Source organism: Tachysurus fulvidraco, chromosome 1 (assembly GCF_022655615.1).
Source record: "Tachysurus fulvidraco isolate hzauxx_2018 chromosome 1, HZAU_PFXX_2.0, whole genome shotgun sequence".
NCBI classification, from domain to species: domain Eukaryota; kingdom Metazoa; phylum Chordata; class Actinopteri; order Siluriformes; family Bagridae; genus Tachysurus; species Tachysurus fulvidraco.
Window position 1 is genome coordinate 28,573,180 of NC_062518.1, and position 18,760 is coordinate 28,591,939.

The following is an 18,760-nucleotide window of genomic DNA, read 5'->3' on the forward strand; positions in this document are numbered from 1 at the left end:
GTGTAGTTTACTTAATACAAATTAATAAGATGTTTTTAGGTTCTGCTCCATTTGAAATTAGTAAAGAAAAAATATAGTATAAAAGGCTTTATTTATCAAACGATAGACATTGGGACAAGGAAACGTATAAATTACAGCACTTTTAATACCTTTTTGTTTTTGTTTTTTAAATTAAAAAAGAGGATAAAATCGACAGCATGTCGTACGGTTCGTCGATGAGCAGAGAGGGAAATGGCTGACGACGTAAACGATATACAGGTTGATATACTGTACACAGATGAGTCTTTCAGAGCAGCCTCAGGCGTGCTCACTTTTATAGATAATACATCATCATATCAGTGATTTCAGGAGAGGACAGAAACATTTTGTCCCATAAACCATTTCAGTCTCTGGATACTCTAGTTCTAAGCACCGAATCTCCAACAGAGACGAGGGTCAACGGACAGGCAATTTCCGAAAACCCCAAAAATACTCATATTCCCAGTAAACGTGGAAAAAGAGGAATATTTTGGACTGTCCGGCTCAGTTCCCTGGTATCAAAAACGAGCATGCTGCATTCAAAAATCAGACACTGCATTCAGATCTCCTTTAAAACACACAACTAAAGAAAACATCTAATGGATATAAGATAATGTAGTGCATCCTGTAAAATTATTGTATAAATGCAAATACTAACATTATTTTATTTGAGTGGTTTCAATATTTTATTTCCAATATATTAGTGATATATGTATATGCATATGTATGGATTTCTTTATTATTAATAATACTACTACTACTAATAATAATAACAATAATAATAATAATAATAACAATACAAACAAAAATAATGCTTTATTATATTTAATTATACTGCAATAATAGCACATATATTTCCTCTGACCAACATAATATCCTAATTTACTTTATGCAACATGTATAATGTTTAAATATTTTCTCTAATTTTTCAATCCCATTACCCTTTTGCAGTTTGTTCAAAACGAAGTATGTTTGTTTCTAACCTTTAATGAATTTGACATGGACAAGAAAAAAAACAACAATGTGGAACATGAGTCCTTCTGGTATGTTTATTGAGCTCTCAGTACTGTGAACTGTATTAACACTGGACCAAATCTCTCCTCTCCTCACATAGCAGCAAAGGTCGTCTGAATGCACACAGATACACGCTTTCTTTCTCAGACACAAAACACGCACACATTCACACTTTGCCATTCACCTTCTACAGCAAACAACTGGCTCCTCCAGCCAGCCGCTAAATAACTTTCTCTTTGGATGATGTCATCTGGAGACAAAAGAATACACAGGCTGCAGCAGCAAGTTCTCAACACACACACACACACACACACACACACACACACACACACACACACACACACACACACACACACACACACACAAATTATGAATCAATCTGTCTTGGGATATACACATACAACAGTAGTTTGTAAAAGTACATTATGGTAACATATACATTGATTAGCAAAAGCCACTATCACAGGATGGCATTACAGAAATGTGATTAAAAACAATAAGGACACCATGTAAAACACCATAATGGATGGAATGCCTTCTCTTGAACAAAACCTCCTTCTCTTCTTGTCTTTAAAAGGTCACTCAGAGTTCAGCTCTACAAAGACATTTCCCTCGAAGCACGGCTGAGGCAACATCCAGCTCCTAATCAGCTTTGATAAGAACTACATCGCTTTACTGACACATGGAAATAGGACACGGACAGTACACACGTCTATACTCCTTCAAACATTTCATGGATCTGAAAGAAGGATGGGGGGAGGGGGGACACTAAAAGTTCTGTTGCGCCATCATGGGCTATGCCATGTCCATTAGCAGCATTATCCAAGTCGAGAGAAGGTTCCACTCTCACAAAATATACACAATGCGGGATGGTACCACTGACATTGAACAGGAGAATTGCTAAAGGTCTGTGTCTCCCAATGAAAACGCGCTCGGAAGCCGAGCACTTCGATCAGCTTTTCTGCACAATCCGTCAGCCACTCAGCAGCATCGAATGACATCGCTATTTCACACCTTAAAAATATTGAGGCTTTCTGGTCTTCCCAGTTTTATACACTTTTTTCAATACTGAAGTATTTACAAACTGCAGATTTTGGAATATATTTATAAAAACCCTTTGAAAACAATGGAAGTGCTTTGAAAAAGAAGAAGAAGAAGAAGAAGAAGTGTGGGTGGAATAAACCATTCGCAATAAAATCTCAGTGAGAGACACAGACGTTTTGTGCAATAAAGCAAAAACAAAAGACATTTACAAAAAACACTGTATGACGTGTACCTGTAAAAATATCACACTCTTAGCATTTTACATATATACTTCCTGTGCATGTATGTATGTATATATATACTGTATACACACACACACACACACACACACACACACACACACACACACACACACTCACACACAATCTGCTAAAAGCTATATATGACATCTAAACATTTGATGCAAAAGATTGTTTAACATAAAATACATATTTATAACATGACAAAAACCAAGGCATCAGATTCTATAGAAAGTGCTAGTATGAAAAATATGCCCAACCTGGAGGCTTTCCAGCATCCAATAACCTTCAGCTCCCAATGTATAATAAACATGAGCCCCAACATTCACTCAGCAGGCACCTCTGTCGTCCCTGCCACACCCCCACCCACAAATACACATCTGTACAGGGTTTTGGCTGGGGGGGATTGCGAAAAGGACTGTGCCAAATGTAGGTGTGTTTTACAGCCTCTGGAGACGTCTAGAGTCCGCAAAACTATCCATAGAAATGTATCTTATTCACAAAAGAGCTTCTTCACAGACTGCGTATGTTATTTGCAGGGCTTCTGTGTGCGCTTCGTATGCAACAGCACAGAGCCATACAACTGAATTATATATATATATATATATATATATATATATATATATATATATATATATATATATATATATATATATATATAAAAATTGATGAGAATCAGAATCAGTGCAATGGACAGCATTCTGGCAGATGAGGTTGAAGGTTGTGTTGGTGTCTAAAGTCCAGGACCAAAAAAGAAAAGAAAAAGCAATGAAAGGACAAACAGAGGGGTGAAAAATATGAAAGGGGTGTTTAAGAGCTGTTTGTGTCTACATATGATAGTCTATGTAAAGTCAGTCCATGTTTCCCTTTATTGCTTTGTATAGTGAAGCAGATCTGCACTGGTAAAGTTTAAGGCCCTTAAAACGAGCAGCAGCATGAAGGCAAACGGCCATTTAAAAAAGTTTATTTTAAAGGGAAAAAAAAAAAGGCAAAACAAGATGAGCCTTCCACACTGTGGCTCTGAGGGTTTTGGTTGCCTTTGGCTGTGTATAGTCACTCAGATGCTGGCATTTCAGTACCCTTTTGCTTGTGAGCCAACAAATAAAGTGATCAATAAAAATATCAGGAAAAAAACTCAATGTTTAGCTTTGATGGAACTTCAACATCTAGAAAGTGCTAAATGGGAAAGCTATATGCACTCAGTGCTCAGAGTCTGAGAGCAAAACTTCACTGCAAACCAAGGCACATACATGTTCGTAAACCAGACTGATTGTTTCGAATGCCAGCTGTCAAGATGTTCAACATCTTCTATTGCTAACTTATAAACTGTAGACTGAAATAGATTTAAATGAGCAGGTGATCATTTTAGAAGTGTCACTGATTTAAGTAATAAGTGTTATCTTGGTGTGTTTTTTGCATTTATTTTAAGTGCCAAGTTGATGTGTGTAGGTGCATGTAATTGCTACGGTAGCTTAATGTGTATGTTTTGGATCACTGGAAGGCCTGGTGAAAGCGAGGCAGGGTGGTGGTTGTATTCAGGCTTGGCGAGTGTGTGTAACTTGTGGTGAGAGCGTGCGTCTGTGAAAGCATGTGTGGATGCGCAAGCGTGTGAATTGGGCCAAGAGGATCGGGAGTGTCCTGAGAAGGCGTCATCACAGGGAGCCCCTCCTCCTGGCTGTAGGAAACCCCCAAGCCTGGCCCTGCCCCTTGCCCATAGGGCAGGAAGTTAAACAGAGGAGACAGGAAGTCAAAAGAAGGAGGTGTTTCTCCAGAGGTCGTGGCAGCAGCACTCAGCTTCGGCACCTCCTCCGCCTGCAGCTCTAGAAGGTAGCTCTCCAGCTCGGGACGGAGTGGTGGTGGTGGTGGAGAGTAGGAGGCGTGGCCAAACAGGTAGGCGTGTGGCTCTGAGGGCTCCAGCGGCTCCGCCTTCACACGCAGCGGCTCGTGGCTGTGGCTTTTTTTTACATGCCGAGTTAGGTGGTCTTTGCGCCCGAAGCGCTGCGCACAGTATTGGCACAGAAAGTCCTTGCGACCCGTGTGCACCACTAGGTGGCGCCGCACATCTTTGCGGGTGTAGAATCGGCGCTCACAGTGCTCACACTGATGCCGCTTTTCCTTGGCTGCAGCTGTAGCGCTTTTTCCGGCATGGGCACGCAGGTGCTCGAGCAGCAGTGTGGTGCTGGGATATGGCCGCAGACACACCTGGCAGGTGAGGTCACCGCGATGTGCCGCATGCAGAGCCTGGTGCCTTCGGAAACCCAGCTTGGTGTTGTAGCTCTTGCCGCACTCGGCACAGCTGAAAGCCTCCTTGTTAGGGTCATGTGTGTGCAGGTGATTTTTGAGGTGGTCTTTGCGGTGGAACATTTTCTCGCAGTAGCTACACTTGTGGGTCTTCTCAGGTGAGTGGGTGGCCATGTGGCTGTGGAAACAAACTAACACGCATCATTATACTGAAAGAACAGGATAGCAAGAAAAAGTGTGTTGGGGATAAGGTTTAGTAGTCTGCTTTTAGGCATCTGTTAGTCAGACTGTGTGTGCATCCCATTGGGACCTACCGTAGCAGTTTGTACTTTGAGACGAAGGCCTTGGTGCAGTCGGTGTGTGTGCAGCGATACGGCCTCTCGCCTGTGTGCGAGTAGGAGTGCACCTTCAGCTTCTCCACGCTGTTGAACGCCTTTTCGCAAAGCTGACACGGGAAGTTTTTCCTCCCTTTCCCCTCAGGCCTCCTCTTCCTCACTCGATCGTGCTCTGCCGGGTTGGGGCAGTCATCGTCGGGAGTAACTGTGGCCATGGTGACTTAGCACGCAGCGGACACCAGAGATGTGTCCGATCACTGACAGGGTGACAGAGGCTGAATTTTCAACACCACAGAGAGGACAGGCACTGAGGAAGTGAGAGAAGATGATGGTAGGTTTCCAAAAGAAGAGAGAAAAAAAGCAGATCAGACGCTGGACAATCATCTTGCATTTTTGTTTGATAAAACAGTGATTCTAAATTCTGCTGCAGCATGAAATACAAGGGTTGAATCATGGAACACCTAGCAAACAATAAACAATGGTGAAAATGATCACAGTTTAAAATGAACAGTGATTATTGCTGTGTCTCTCTTCAAAAGCAGAATTAAAATGAAAAAAAAAAGACTGCAGTGTTAAATGTTAGCCTAAATTTATCGTTTGCTTGTTTGCATGTTTATATACATTTCAAGTGAGACAAACAGAACAGAGGTATTTTTTTGTTGTTGTTTTTTAAACACAGTCTCAGAGAAATATAAGAAAGTGGATGAACACATGGACACAATTCTTATTAAAACTGTAACTTAGTACTTGGTTGCAAATCCCTTGCGATTGATGACTTCCTGAAGTCTGTGACTCTTAGACATCACCAGACACTGGGTATCTTTCCTGGTTATTCTCTGCAGGCTGTTTTCAGTTCCTGCTTGTTTTGGGGACTTTTGTCTTCCGTTAAAGTAATGGGTTCTAAGCCATACATGGTCACGACACCATCTTTCATGCTAGATAGTATGAGGTAGCAGGCTTTATATTGTGAGCAGTTCCCTTTTCTCCAACTTTCCTCTTCCTATGACTCTTGGTACGGGTTTGTCTTCGTCTCGTTTAGCCATAAGATTATATTGCACAGGAGTTTAATGCACATTTCTAAAAGCTACCAGTGGTTACCTGGGTGTATGTTCTCTGAGGACAAAAAAAAAACGGTGTGTTTATAGTGTGTGTCCTGCGTGTATACCAAACACTGCATCACACAGGTCATTTGTCTTGACTCTTTTTCTGATTGATTTATACTGCTTCTCAGTCTTGTGATGGCTTCCTTTACTGGCACTGACAACGGTAACAGACTCCAGATGCAAATGCAAAATCTTGAATCAATTCTACACCTTTTGTCAGGTCTCCTGCGCTTCAAGGATTGATGTAACAACACACGACTGGCCAAGAAATAACTGAGCAGTCAATTACCAAATTACGTCTGGGATTATAAAATGGGAGAACTATGTAGAAAACCCGTGTGTAATTCCTACACGGTTCACCTGATATAAATGTAGGCTACATATGCTTGATATTAAAGCCTATTCATAACTATTGGTTCATCTCAGATTCAGACGTGTTCACAGAGTGCCAAAGCAGCAAAATGTCTGTCCAATTAGGCATGGACTGCTCTGTACGTCTGTGTTATTGGACCTGAGTAAATAAATTGCATAGGTTTACAACTTTAAGTAAAAATAACTGCAATTTTCAAACAAATTTCCACACATAAGCTTACACCTTTTGGATGTACAGCAATCCTTGTCTTGTATCATGCTCAGATTAAGAAGAACCCTTCAGAAAACTGTAATGAATTGCAGCATTTAATATGAAGTCTCAAACACAATAACCTACTACGATACATGTATCATCACTTACAGCATCTAGTTCATAATGGGAAATATCAGAAATAAAATATCATCAGACACTTAAAGTCATTAATTACAAGGTATCTGCAACCAAATGAATCCCACTGGACCTGTTAGTGCATGACTTTTCTTACTCTAGTGACTACCTGCATTTGGTAGTAGTTTCACTGTAATAAATGAATAATATGCTTTAAAACAAGGAACGGAGGGAGATAAATATTCTATTTCTGATGCTATGAAAGAACTGAAGTCAGAAACATGGCACTTCTGTGGTGCCGTTGGTCAAACTGTTGGATAACTAAATGTGGCTCCAGATTTATGTATTTTTTGGCAACTTTTTGAGCTGTATTGTAATATTTATCCAAATATTTATAGCCAAAAATACGCAGCAGATATATTGATCCCTTTAGTACTCACTTCTACTTTCCATCCTTATCAATTCAGTTGTACATGGACAGCCCTGTATATCTTTGATCTTGTACAGAGGACTACCAAATGTCTGGTTATCTACCCATTAGAACTCAGCACTTACATTTAAGACCCTAAAGTTATATCTAGAACCCTGAACAATTCCTTTAGAAATGCGTTTCTTTATCAAAGTCCACATACTGGCAAACTGCTGTATGGGTTGAATATTCCTCTATCCTGCTCTATTGTTTTTCATGAGTGACAGATTGAACAATCAGCATTTTCCATGAACTTTTTGGTTGAATGATTTCAGACTTTAGAAATGAGTTCAGACTTTTCTCAGAAGTCAGCAACATTCACTTTTATAAACATTTTCTTTTGTATTTCAATGCATACTGTAGTGTAAATTCATAAAAGGTACTATTTTAAAAATTTAATTTAAAAAACTAAAAACAATGACAATTGTATATTTTCAGTGATGCTAAATTGTTAGCCTTATTTTAAAGTGATAGTTATTAACTAAAAACAAAGAAATTTACAAGTTATGAACCTGAGGTGAAATTCTCTATAATAAATTGAATTCTTTAATACTAATTCAACATAATTATTTTTCAGATACATTTCTTATATAAATATACATGTTTATCTTAAATTAATTCAGCAAATTTATTACCCAAATTGTTGAGGAAACATTTAATCAACTTGTAGATAGGGAAACTGTTTTGGTGCACAGAAAGAACTAGAAACCTTAATCAAATTTCAAATTTCTACATACTTTGAAAGATAATTTATCCAGTAACAATTATTTGTTCAGCATTGATAAACAATTCATTAGCATTCAGCATCATTTAAATAACACATTACAGAAAAAAGAAAACGTATGAAACCACAAGAAAACTTTTCTGAAAATTTTTGAATGCAATAAGTTTTTTCCTCCTAAAATAATGGATCAGCTTGAAGAGATGATTTTTCATCTTATAAAAGACTTTTAAAAAAATTATAACCATTATGTTTAGCACATATTAGAGCAAAAATACTGAAAACATTTTTCAGACCTTAAAATCCTAAATCACTTCCTTTAAAGTCAAAACAAACAGCACATACGCATACAACTCTCAACAATAATAAAACAAAATCTCATTTCACGAGTAAACAGGAGAGATATTAAAACTAGCAAAATTATATCTTCTTAATTAATTTAGTCATTTTGAAGCAAAACAGAAAAAAGTTCAATTACAGCCCACATCAAAACATTACTATCCAAATGACTGGATTGAACAACATCATTTTTTTCTGACACAAACCAGAACAGTGCAGTAAAATTCCAGCAAACTTGTTTTTAATTGTTTTCAGGTATAAATGGTAATACAAACGGCCAGGAACGCCACAAGAACATCATCAAGAAGCTTGTACATCTTTTTCAAAACATCACAAATCCCTTCATTAAGAACTTTTCACATTATGAGCATGATTTTGATCTGCGGCACCAGACTGCACATGGGCTGCAGCTCAAACCGCACTACACAGTGAGTACACCGTCGGAGGTTACCATGGTTACCAGAAATCGCGTGCTATTTTTCACACACTACTTAGTGCGGTAGTAGCCTGTGAGGTTTAGGACGTTGTTATGCACTTGGCTGCGTCTCTCGAGCGGAAACGCGACACACAAACAAACCGAGACGCCACGAGGTTGAAAGCGTCGGGTTTAATTTGCATATCCGAGCTGCGTCTCCATCACGCGCACTCCGGCAAGCCGCGACTGTCCACGCGCGCCACATGGACCCCAACAACACGTGGAGTCCACAGCAGCCGGACCACCAACACACACCGTCCCACGTGGGCTTCATGCGTGCCACTGTCTCAGAAGGTAACCCCAGCCCCCACCTTCTTGCATGCTCCGTCATCCAAACGCACGCATCAGCAGAACTCCAAAAAAAAAAAAAAAAACCCAAACCAAAACAAAACAAACTTCGGACTAATCCTATGTGTTTTTGGTGAAGAAAGCGAGTGCGTCCATAAACGCAACATTACATACGTGATGGTGTGATGGACCTGACCACACAATCGCATACATATACACCTCTGATGATGACTGACCACACACACACCACCATAGGCTGTGCTAGGAAACACCTCGATTTGACACAATCTCAGTCCTCACTTGCGCCACTCAAATGCAAAGAAAAGGTGAGTTTCTAATAGAAATCAGCACGCTGTCGGATTTGTTATGGACCCGAACACGAGGTTTGTAGATGGAGAGGACACACGGGGGGAGAATATGTTTAGCTTCGGCCAATTATTCCCCCTTAACTTCTCCCTCCATTTTGGTTGTTTGCGATATTGACAAGCAAAGTGAAGTTCCTGGCGCCGATCGCCCCCGAAACCACACGGAAACGCAGTATATGATCACTCGCCTCCTGCGTTATACACGATCAGAGGCAAAATACGACCGTGACTCTTGAACCGAAGGGGAAAAAACTTTAAATCACGTGGTGAAACGAAACTCTTTTAACACCTTTAAAACGCAAATTTCGGCGTTAACGCACAACAGGACGCATGCAAACGCGATTCCGCCGACAGCACGGTGTTTACTGTCGTCTCGCCTGCGTGTGTGTGTCAAAATTTGAGCAGCACGAGTGCGCGTGCATTTTATACGAATTTTTTTTGGGTTTTGTTTTGTTTTGTTTTTCTCCCCCATATTTAAACGGGCGTGCGTTTCTGCTACGGCTTCCCCGTACAGCCGACCTTATTATATTCAGAGACGGAGAGAAAAAAAAACTTTTACCCCGACTTTTTTTTAAACTCCAGCGTTTCCTCCGTGTGTTGACGTTGATTTGCAGAGAAACGCGAGGTGACCAGAGAGAACACCTTCATTTATAGTAATTTTCTATGCATTTTTTTATCTTCCGCTGCTTTTTCTCTCAGTTCCCAAACTGGGCGCTGATTAACGCAAACTTTTTTCCCCCTAGCTCACCCTCACTCTCATAATTTGAATAACACCGATATTTTAATTCAAGAACAACGTAACAATTTACTTAATTTGCGCAAAACTTACCGTTGGAGCTTTAACATCCTTTCTAGGGCGTTTTCCTTGACTTTCACTTATTTTCCGAATTTTAATAAATTTTTTTCTCATATTTTTTGCTGGACGCGGCGGGGCCTGAAAATTGTTTGCTTTCTCCTCTTTCCAGCAGCCATTGTGTAGGCTATGCGCTGCGGTGCAACCGAACCCGTTAGCCACGCCCACTCCGTCGCCCCGCCCCCCTTGCTCTCTGTGATTGGGGTACAACCCTGTCATTTTCATATTTCACTCTCACAGCCGTACCTTTCAGAAAATCAAAATTTTCGTACTCGTCGTCGATTCTGTCAATCTAAATGACTTCGGTTGATTTCTATTTAAAACAATAGGTGGGTTAAAAGTGCCAGAGACTCCGAATTAGTGGCTAGAAGACCTGTCCGTCGACGGGGTAGCGACCGGTTTATTTTAGCTCTCGCTGCAGATTCGTCAGTCCTTGCTGTCAATCACTCGAGGGGCGGGACTAAAGTTGTGTTGTGTTGTGTTTCGTATGCCTTTCGGTTTGACATGAAGGAAAGCTGCTGTATGTCTCTGTAACTCAGTGATGTGAGGACACACTGTTTCTGCAGCTTGGGGTGCAATAACCGGTGAGTAAAAATATTAAACACGTCTACTTAATTGTTCAAACTGTTGTGATTTACCTCTTAGTCCATTACAGAGACACAACTGTTCACTGTGTAACAGCTGACACTTAGCTGAGAGTCGGCTAACAAGCTAACAGGCTAACAAACTTACAGGCTAACAGCCGCTAAAACTTATTACACCGTTAGGACTCTTGACACAATGCTTAGCAACCTGTGAATGAATGAATGAATGAATGAACGACCGAAATGTTTGCATATAAAATCCGATTAACTTTATTAATAATATTTTTAACCATCAACATAAGTCAATTTGCGATGATTCTCGTTCATGATAAATGATGTTACACGGTCAAAGATTTAGCTTAGCTTAGCTTTCTTCACCTGTTTAATTTAGCTTAGCTTAGCTTAGCTTTCTTCACCTGTTTAATTGGAGGTCAAATCGAATTGAAGCTTCGCCTCGAGTAGCAGCACCATAAAACCGTCACTTTTTTGCTCAGGTGTTGGTGTCTTATAACCACAATAAGGTCTGAAATCTAGCGATTGACTCAATGTTTAGAATTTTAATTTTCATCTTCGAAAAGCAGCCAATGTTCTCAGCCCGTGAAGGCGTTTCTTATTAATTCTCTCTACCTCATTAAATGAAATATACACAAAGAAGCATATTTAAAGGTGCAATAGTTTTCCAATAACCTGGAAGGTTTGTAAGTCATAATAAAATCTAAAGAAAGGCGTGGCTTCAGCACAAGTGTTTTAAGTGGCTTAGAAAAGCTAAATGAGCTGAAGACAGAAAAACAAATAAATTAAATTGAACTAACACGCTACATTACTGCGTTACATGTATAACTGTATTACGCTAGTTTCACAGACACTACATGACAATCCTGGGGGCGGAGTCTTGTGGAAATGGGAGGAGTTGTGGGTGTGGCTAAAGATAATTTAAAGATAATTTTCATCAAATATACTTTACAGCTTTAATCCAGCTAGATAATTTGAGACTAATTTGAGATTAACTTGATGCCGGATTGTAAGAGATCTTAAGATTGTGACGTGATTCTAGTGATAATTCGTTGGTTGATGCTGTATTTTAATTATTCAAATGAGAGATTAGAAGAAGAAAAAATCAGACATGAGGTATAATAGTCAGGTCCCAATGTTAGCTGATATTAAATAAAAAGGCACAAGAGCTTGTTTTCTCACGCACCATACCATTTTCTGCTGTGTACAATGTCACCTGGCTGACAAATGTAGTGTAAAAGTAGTGGAGAAAGTGAGCATTAGATTTAAACTTGGTTTGTATTTATATTTATAGCATTTAGCAGACGCTCTTAACCAGAGCGACTTACATTACCTCATTTTTGTACACCTGAGCAATTGAGGGTTAAGGGCCTTGCTTAGGGACCCAACAGTGGCAGCTTGGTGGACGTAGGATCGAACTCACAACCTTCCAATTGGTAGCCCAACACCTTAAACCACTAGTATGGTTAGCGATTTATGAGATGAGCATGAAAGTATTGATGGAGAGAATCCTGACGTTTGTGTTTGAGTGGAGCAATGGGAGAGCTGAACAGATTTAAGGACCTAGAAAAGAAGATGTAGATACATGTATTTGCTTTAGATCAATTAACATACAGGCAAATTCTCTTGTTAAAGTCCCCTTGAAGTGCCATGAAACATGCAGCGTTATTTGAAGTGTTGACGTCGTTTCCACTTAAACAGGAAGTTTTATGTTGAGCGGCTCCTCCGCCTTATAGCTCTGAGCGTTTTGTTTACCACACAAACAAAGCCAATTTATATAGACATCCAGACATCTGTAGGCTTTGGCTAAAATTTTAAGTTTAGAAAATAAATGTCATGTTAGAATATTCATGTATTTGATTAAACATAATTTGGTAATTGGTACATTAGTAACTACTTACTCATGGTGGAGGCAGTACCCCAAGGTTGCTCGCATTACCTGTGGTGAACATCCCAAAATTGGTTACAAATCATGTCACAAAGCCATGAGCTGGCACAAATGCTTCCTTCTTCAAAGTGAATGAATTTAAGCCATGAACTTCTTCAACGTATCATTGGAAAAGTGTATAAAACGGACATGTTGGAACAGCCAAAGTAACACATTAATGACCCATGCATGCTGATATGATGTCTTTCACTCAGCAGCAACAGGTGATTTTTCTTATATTAGGGGCAGGACACTAGATTCTAAAGAGCATTTAATTGGACAGGAAATTTGATGAGAAGCTGAAGTGCAAAATGATGTTCCCAAATAGTTGATCTGTATTGGTGATGGAGAGAGAAAGAAAAAAGAGTGTAAATTTTGAGTACATACCTGTTCTAAATGTAGCTTTGGCACATATTCATACTAAAAGCCACAAAACTTCTCTTTTGGTTTCATTTCCACTTTAAAGCTATATCATTGATTTGCAGTTTGAGGAGGCCAATATACATCACTCATCACAAAAGTAAAAAACGGACCAGTGTTTGATTTTTATACCCAAAATATCAAAAATTCAAAATACCAAAAGATATGATATTAAGGTTAATGTGCACAGGGCTCAAGGTGAATTGTTGTTGGTTTTTTTTATGGACAAATCGAGCGAGAGCTTCTCAACGCCACACTGATGTATATCACTTCAGATGTTTGTGGTTCATTTTCAGTGGCTGCAGAAATTCAGATGTTTCTGTTCAGGTGTTTTTTTTGCACTCACACTAAAATAACAGTCAAAGTAAAGTAATACTACTAATAAAGCTAAAGTTAAAAAATGATTCAGTATGTAAGCATGCCTATAATTTTGATTGGAATTGTCCATTTTTGTTTTACAGATAGTAACATGACACCAAGTTACTATGCATTAATAACATAGCTAGAGCCGATGGTACTGATGGGTAGATTTAAGGGCAGGAAAGTGTCGGCTTTGCTAATCATCACTGGAACAGCAGCAAGTTTTACTGCCATTGCTACTAACTACATTGTGATACACTGTAAACCATCTTCTACAGCAGACAACTGAACTACCCGTGTAACACACCACTAGATATCTGTAGCAAATTTGTATGGGAATGATCTGCATGATGATATCTTAGGAAGACCATTAACATCACATAAGTCCTTCTTTTCTTTAATAATAATAATAATAATAATAATAATAATAATATTTGCCCAATCATACCTGATGCTCATCTCAGCCGGTTACATCTCCTACAGCTCCAGTAGCATGTTGCTATCAAAAAATGTACATAAAATATACTTTGACCACAACTCTTATTTTTCAGCACACGCGGATCACGGCTGCATCTGAATCATGAGCCCCAAGTCGAGTGCCGGAAAAGTGAGGAACGCAGACAGCAACCCTTGTATACAGGTCAGGGTACTGTATGAGTATGGCCTAGTGTGTTTCTTTGTTTTCATATCATCTTTCAGTACTGTATGTAACTTTCAGCCACTTCTTGTAAACCCACAATCAGGTTAAATGTAAAGCCAACCGAGATTCAATAATGACTAAAGAAATGCAGTATATTTTCTTTCTCGGTTGTTATCCACTCTCTTGTTGTACTTTTGTTTCCTCCAGTTTGTGTATTTGCTTTTTTGCTTGCTTGTTTGTTTGTGTTTTTTTCTTTTCTTCCTGTCTACTTCCCACCATTTTTTCATTCTCCTATGGGTCTGCTGCTTTCCAACGCCTTTGGAAATACAGCAGTGATGTTTTTTCTACACTGGTACATTTTAATACGATGGAATAAGATCATCAGATGTCTAACAATTGAATTGTGTATGAATTAATTGCATTATGCAGCAAAGTGCATAACATCATGCATATTCTGGTCCAGAGCTTCAGTTAATGTTCACATAAAATATCAGAATGGGGAAAAAACAGTGTGATCTCCAAATGGGCTGGTTTGAGTATTTCAGAAATCTCTTGGGATTTTTTTTTTTACACCGAATGATACGAAAAACAAAAAACGCATCCAAAACCAAGGATCTGAGCCTGTCGTGTGCACAGACTCCACTGAACAGGAGAGTTTCAGACTGAACAATGAAGGATTTTTTTTTTTTTTTGCCCAATGCAGCCTCAGTTTCTTGTTCCTAGCAGACTGGAGTGGAAGCTGATGTGGTCTTCTGCTGTTGTAACTTATCCACCTCAAGGTTCAGTGTTTTTGTGCATGCTGAGATGCTTTTCTTCTCCCCACGTTTGTATAGATTGATTATATGAGTTACTGAATCCTTCCTGGCAGTTCAAACCAATCTGATCTCTCTCATCAACAAGGTTTTCCATCCACAGAAATGTCACTCATTCAGTTTATAGAGATATAACAGTTTCATGTACAAGAACCAAGTCACAGAGATCACACTTTTCTTCATTCTTATGTTTCGTCTGAACCTTAACTGAAGCTCTTGACCCGCATTTGCATGATTTTACACATTGTGGGATGGTGAGCATATGACTGAGCAAAATGCTGCATCTATACAAGATCACATCTTTGCCCTCATAGACTGTAGCCTTTTTTATATCATTATTATTATATAAAATGATATAATAAATTAATATAATAATTATTATGATTTATTACTAATTAATTGCTGGATGAATGCCTGGCAAGCATTTTGTCAGTAACTTCCATTAATATATTTTTTGTCCTGCTGTGCCCTTTAATTACTTTTGTATTTCTTTCTTTTATATAATCTGTGTTCATTTGGTAGTCACTTTTACCAAGGCTGCTTAAATGAAAAGCAGAACACAAGCCAAGCAATTTATTTGTTAAGGGAGTTAACATTGTTAACATTAATACACAAACCACAAGGCTATTTTCTCACAAACTGACCAAACACTCAGTACTCATGAAAGTTACACACATTCACGATTTGTCGACGTTAACGTTTCTTGTACAAACGATATGAATTCGCCTTCCCCTAACAAGTATTACATTTGATTCATCTCTGCGTAGGAGAGTGATGGATCCCAAAAGTGCCTGGAAGCATATAACTACGATAAGAGCATGTGCTCTGCGTACTTCATGGAGTACAAGAACTGCAGGAAGTACTGGGTGAGTATTTGAAATCCAATTTTGAGGTCAAATTGTCCACACACACACAAAAAAAAAACATTTAGTCACCAGTATCACATCAGCACTGTGTGTTCACTTATCTAAAAGGTACATTCTGAACAGACAGATTCAACATGTCAACTGCAAAACACATGACTACAATGCAGTTTGTTCCCAAAAACCATTACCAAATCAAATAAATGAATATGTCCTAAATCTACCCCAAAATTCCCATAATACTGAAGTGGGGAACAAATACTTAGAAACAAATGGCGAACTATTTTGACCACCGCTGTATCCCACTGCGCACAGAGTACAACTTGAAGATGGCTGGTTTGTTAGACTACGTCACAATCATTTAACCCCATGCAAAGATCTGAAGCAGATATTTCTCACCATATCATCTAGTTGTACCAGCTATGTGGGGTGAGATTAGATACTCACTCTGTGTGAGCTTTATGATGTAGCTCAGAGTTTTAAGCCATCCATTACCTTGCTAGAATATTTTTATACCTCCGATGAATAACGATTGGTGTTCATCTTCTGGAGCTCTGGTGTTCATCTTCTGGAGCTCTAGCTTTATTGATTTTACATTGCAAATGTAGTAGAAGAACAAGGAAGTGTTTCTGCAATGAGCCGATTTTGATTCACAGGATGATTTTACTTTAGAACATAAAGTCTTCAGTCTTTTCGAGAGCTTGATTAAAACCTTTGGTTCTGGTGTACAGGCCATATTTCTGACGTCTTCACTCAATATTACTCAGTTGTGAGATCATGTAGATTAGCCAGCTAATGTTAGGCCACTTTATTGTTTTCCCTCGGTTTAAGATTTGTATTTATTTGTTTGTTTGTTTGTTTATTTAGCAAATATTTCTATTTAAGCGTCAGTAATTACAAATATAATATAGAGCAAATTGTGCAGGATAGATTTGTTTATATTCATTGGTTAGGCTGTTACTTTTAATTTGTGATTAATAACTTGTAATAAGGTGGTTTAGTGATATAATTAAAAGACAGAAAGAACCATATTAATACCATGTACAGTGGGTAAGGAAAGTATTCAAACCACTGCATCTTTATTTAAAATAAATGTAGACTTTTTTTGGTCATCAATCTACACATACTAACCCAAAAGGAGAAAGTAAAAAAGCGTCTTTAGATTTCTTTTGCAAATCTATTTAAAAAAAATTATTAAAAATAAATAAGATTTTGTTGTTGTGGTGTTTTGGTTTTTTTTTTGGCAATTTAAAAAAAAATTGTGAAAACGTCGTTGCATTGTCCTTATGAATAATTAGATGTAGAATGCTGAAAAAAACGGAATCTTTTTTCTTTTTTAAAGCACTGTAGTTTCCCTTGAAGAGAGAAAACATTTTAGATAAATGAACACATTAAAGATATAAAGTGCAAAAATTTCTTACTGTCACTATTATGCTTTTATGATGAATGACTTCAAAAGTCCACCACACATTTGACAAATTTTTATAACCATTAATTTTTTTTAGACTCATATACAGTTTGTATGTATGTTAAACTGCACCTTTGTTTTCCTCTCAGCATACTGTGATGCTACAACGAAGGCGTGAAGGTATAAAGCCTGATATGCCTACAGCTAGAGAGAGGGAAGAAATGCTAGCTTCTCTGGGAGGGAAGCCCTACTGACTTTTAATAGCAGAACACTGACTGTGCCTCTCTGAGGTGAAGTGTGAGTGTGTGGATGAGTGCATCCTTCTAATAGGAAACCTTAAAAACTTTATTTACATTTCAGCCTGGTGGGCAGGGGTGTGTGTGTGTGGTATGTTAGTGTGTGGGTCTATGTGCATGCTTGTGTAAGGATTTGTGTGTACATACCTGCATGGAGTTTGTGTGAGTGCAAGTGTTTCCATGATGATTTTTTTTTTAACACATGCTCACACAGAGATCCTATGTAAATCATTCTGCAAATCTGGCAGATACAAATGTAAATCACAGACCGTTACATATGATATGAGTATTCACAATGAATATTCACAAGTCAAATAAATAATGAAAATCAAATTGCTGTTGTTTCTCTTTCACTTCAGTGTAAATTGTAAGGGTTTCTTTTTCAGGAAGCAAAGGACTCTTTAATTAACCATCCTGTAGTGCGTGTGTGCATGTTTGTGTGCGTGTTTGTGTGTACACTCTATGGTGTGCACTTCCTTCCGTGGCCTCATGAGGGTGATAGGATTCTACAGTGTATATATTGGTGGTTGACAAAATCACCAGCTTTTGGTTCAAGTAAGCTCATCCTCCGAACTGTGATTTTCTGGTTTTCAGATTAACAGTCCGAGTGATTACAGATGCCTCAGTGACCTTTTTGTAGTAAGCATCGAGAACAGCCAACGTGTTACTAATGTGACAAGCTGTTGCGTTCTATGCAACATGTTTGTCATCTCCCACTCAAGTCACGACTCCTTATGAATAATGTGCTAGTGGTATTCAGGCTTTATGATGATGTAAGCAGCGTATATTGCATAGAAAATGCTACAAAGTACTTTGAAGTTATTATCAATTTTCTTCATCATCAAAGGAGCTGCTGCGCCTGCTGGTTCAGGCTCCCAGCAATCATACAACCCCCTGCCTACAAATGTGCTCCTGCACCATAAATGAGCAATCATTGACATTCCTCTTAAATAGCAATAGGTTATCATGAACAAATAAGAATAATAGCATGTTATTATCGTAATGGCGGATAAAGGGTGATTTGATTGCACCGCTCTGTGTTCACTATTATTGTTAGCTCAGTAATCATCTGTACAGAGTAAGTGTTCCCCCCGAAGGAGTGCAATATATCTTGTGGATGAATGGTTATGAAATGCAGGACTTAGCGCAGTTGTTCATCAGGCTCAGTGAAACTGGCAAATGACAATTTCATACCAGGGATCTGAACATACTGTAGAATTATGCATCTGAAAAT

At 38.7% G+C, this 18,760-nt stretch overlaps 2 protein-coding genes across 3 annotated transcripts; one reads left to right on the top strand and one right to left on the bottom strand.

Annotated features, from left to right (window-relative positions):
* Positions 1-1,053: 1,053 nt before the first annotated feature.
* On the bottom strand, positions 1,054-10,344 carry plag1 (pleiomorphic adenoma gene 1). Its single transcript, XM_027169228.2, has 3 exons — positions 10,181-10,344; positions 4,871-5,198; positions 1,054-4,734 (listed from the first exon to the last, which is right to left on the bottom strand). Exons 2-3 carry the CDS (start codon positions 5,104-5,106, stop codon positions 3,807-3,809), a joined length of 1,164 nt encoding a protein of 387 aa, XP_027025029.1. The 5' UTR covers positions 5,107-5,198; positions 10,181-10,344; the 3' UTR covers positions 1,054-3,806.
* Positions 9,254-17,859, top strand: chchd7 (coiled-coil-helix-coiled-coil-helix domain containing 7). Of its 2 annotated transcripts, none has more exons than XM_047815222.1 (4): positions 9,254-9,312; positions 14,059-14,147; positions 15,727-15,825; positions 17,380-17,859. In XM_047815222.1, the coding sequence occupies exons 2-4, from the start codon at positions 14,088-14,090 to the stop codon at positions 17,482-17,484; spliced, it is 264 nt and encodes an 87-aa protein (XP_047671178.1). In that variant the 5' UTR covers positions 9,254-9,312; positions 14,059-14,087; the 3' UTR covers positions 17,485-17,859. The 2 variants fall into 2 exon arrangements, with proteins under 2 accessions (XP_047671178.1, XP_027025031.1); XM_027169230.2 differs by lacking the exon at positions 9,254-9,312 and adding an exon at positions 10,603-10,788.
* The last annotated feature ends 901 nt before the right edge of the window (positions 17,860-18,760 follow it).

Excerpts from the sequence above, each read along its gene's own strand:
- plag1 (XM_027169228.2), bottom strand. The coding sequence starts at position 5,106 with ATGGCCACAGTTACTCCCGACGATGACTGCCCCAACCCGGCAGAGCAC. Across the intron at positions 4,735-4,870 it reads TCAAAGTACAAACTGCTACG|CCACATGGCCACCCACTCAC; the intron begins GTAGGTCCCAAT and ends TTGTTTCCACAG.
- chchd7 (XM_047815222.1), top strand. The coding sequence starts at position 14,088 with ATGAGCCCCAAGTCGAGTGCCGGAAAAGTGAGGAACGCAGACAGCAAC. Across the intron at positions 14,148-15,726 it reads ACAGCAACCCTTGTATACAG|GAGAGTGATGGATCCCAAAA; the intron begins GTCAGGGTACTG and ends ATCTCTGCGTAG. Across the intron at positions 15,826-17,379 it reads AGAACTGCAGGAAGTACTGG|CATACTGTGATGCTACAACG; the intron begins GTGAGTATTTGA and ends TTTTCCTCTCAG.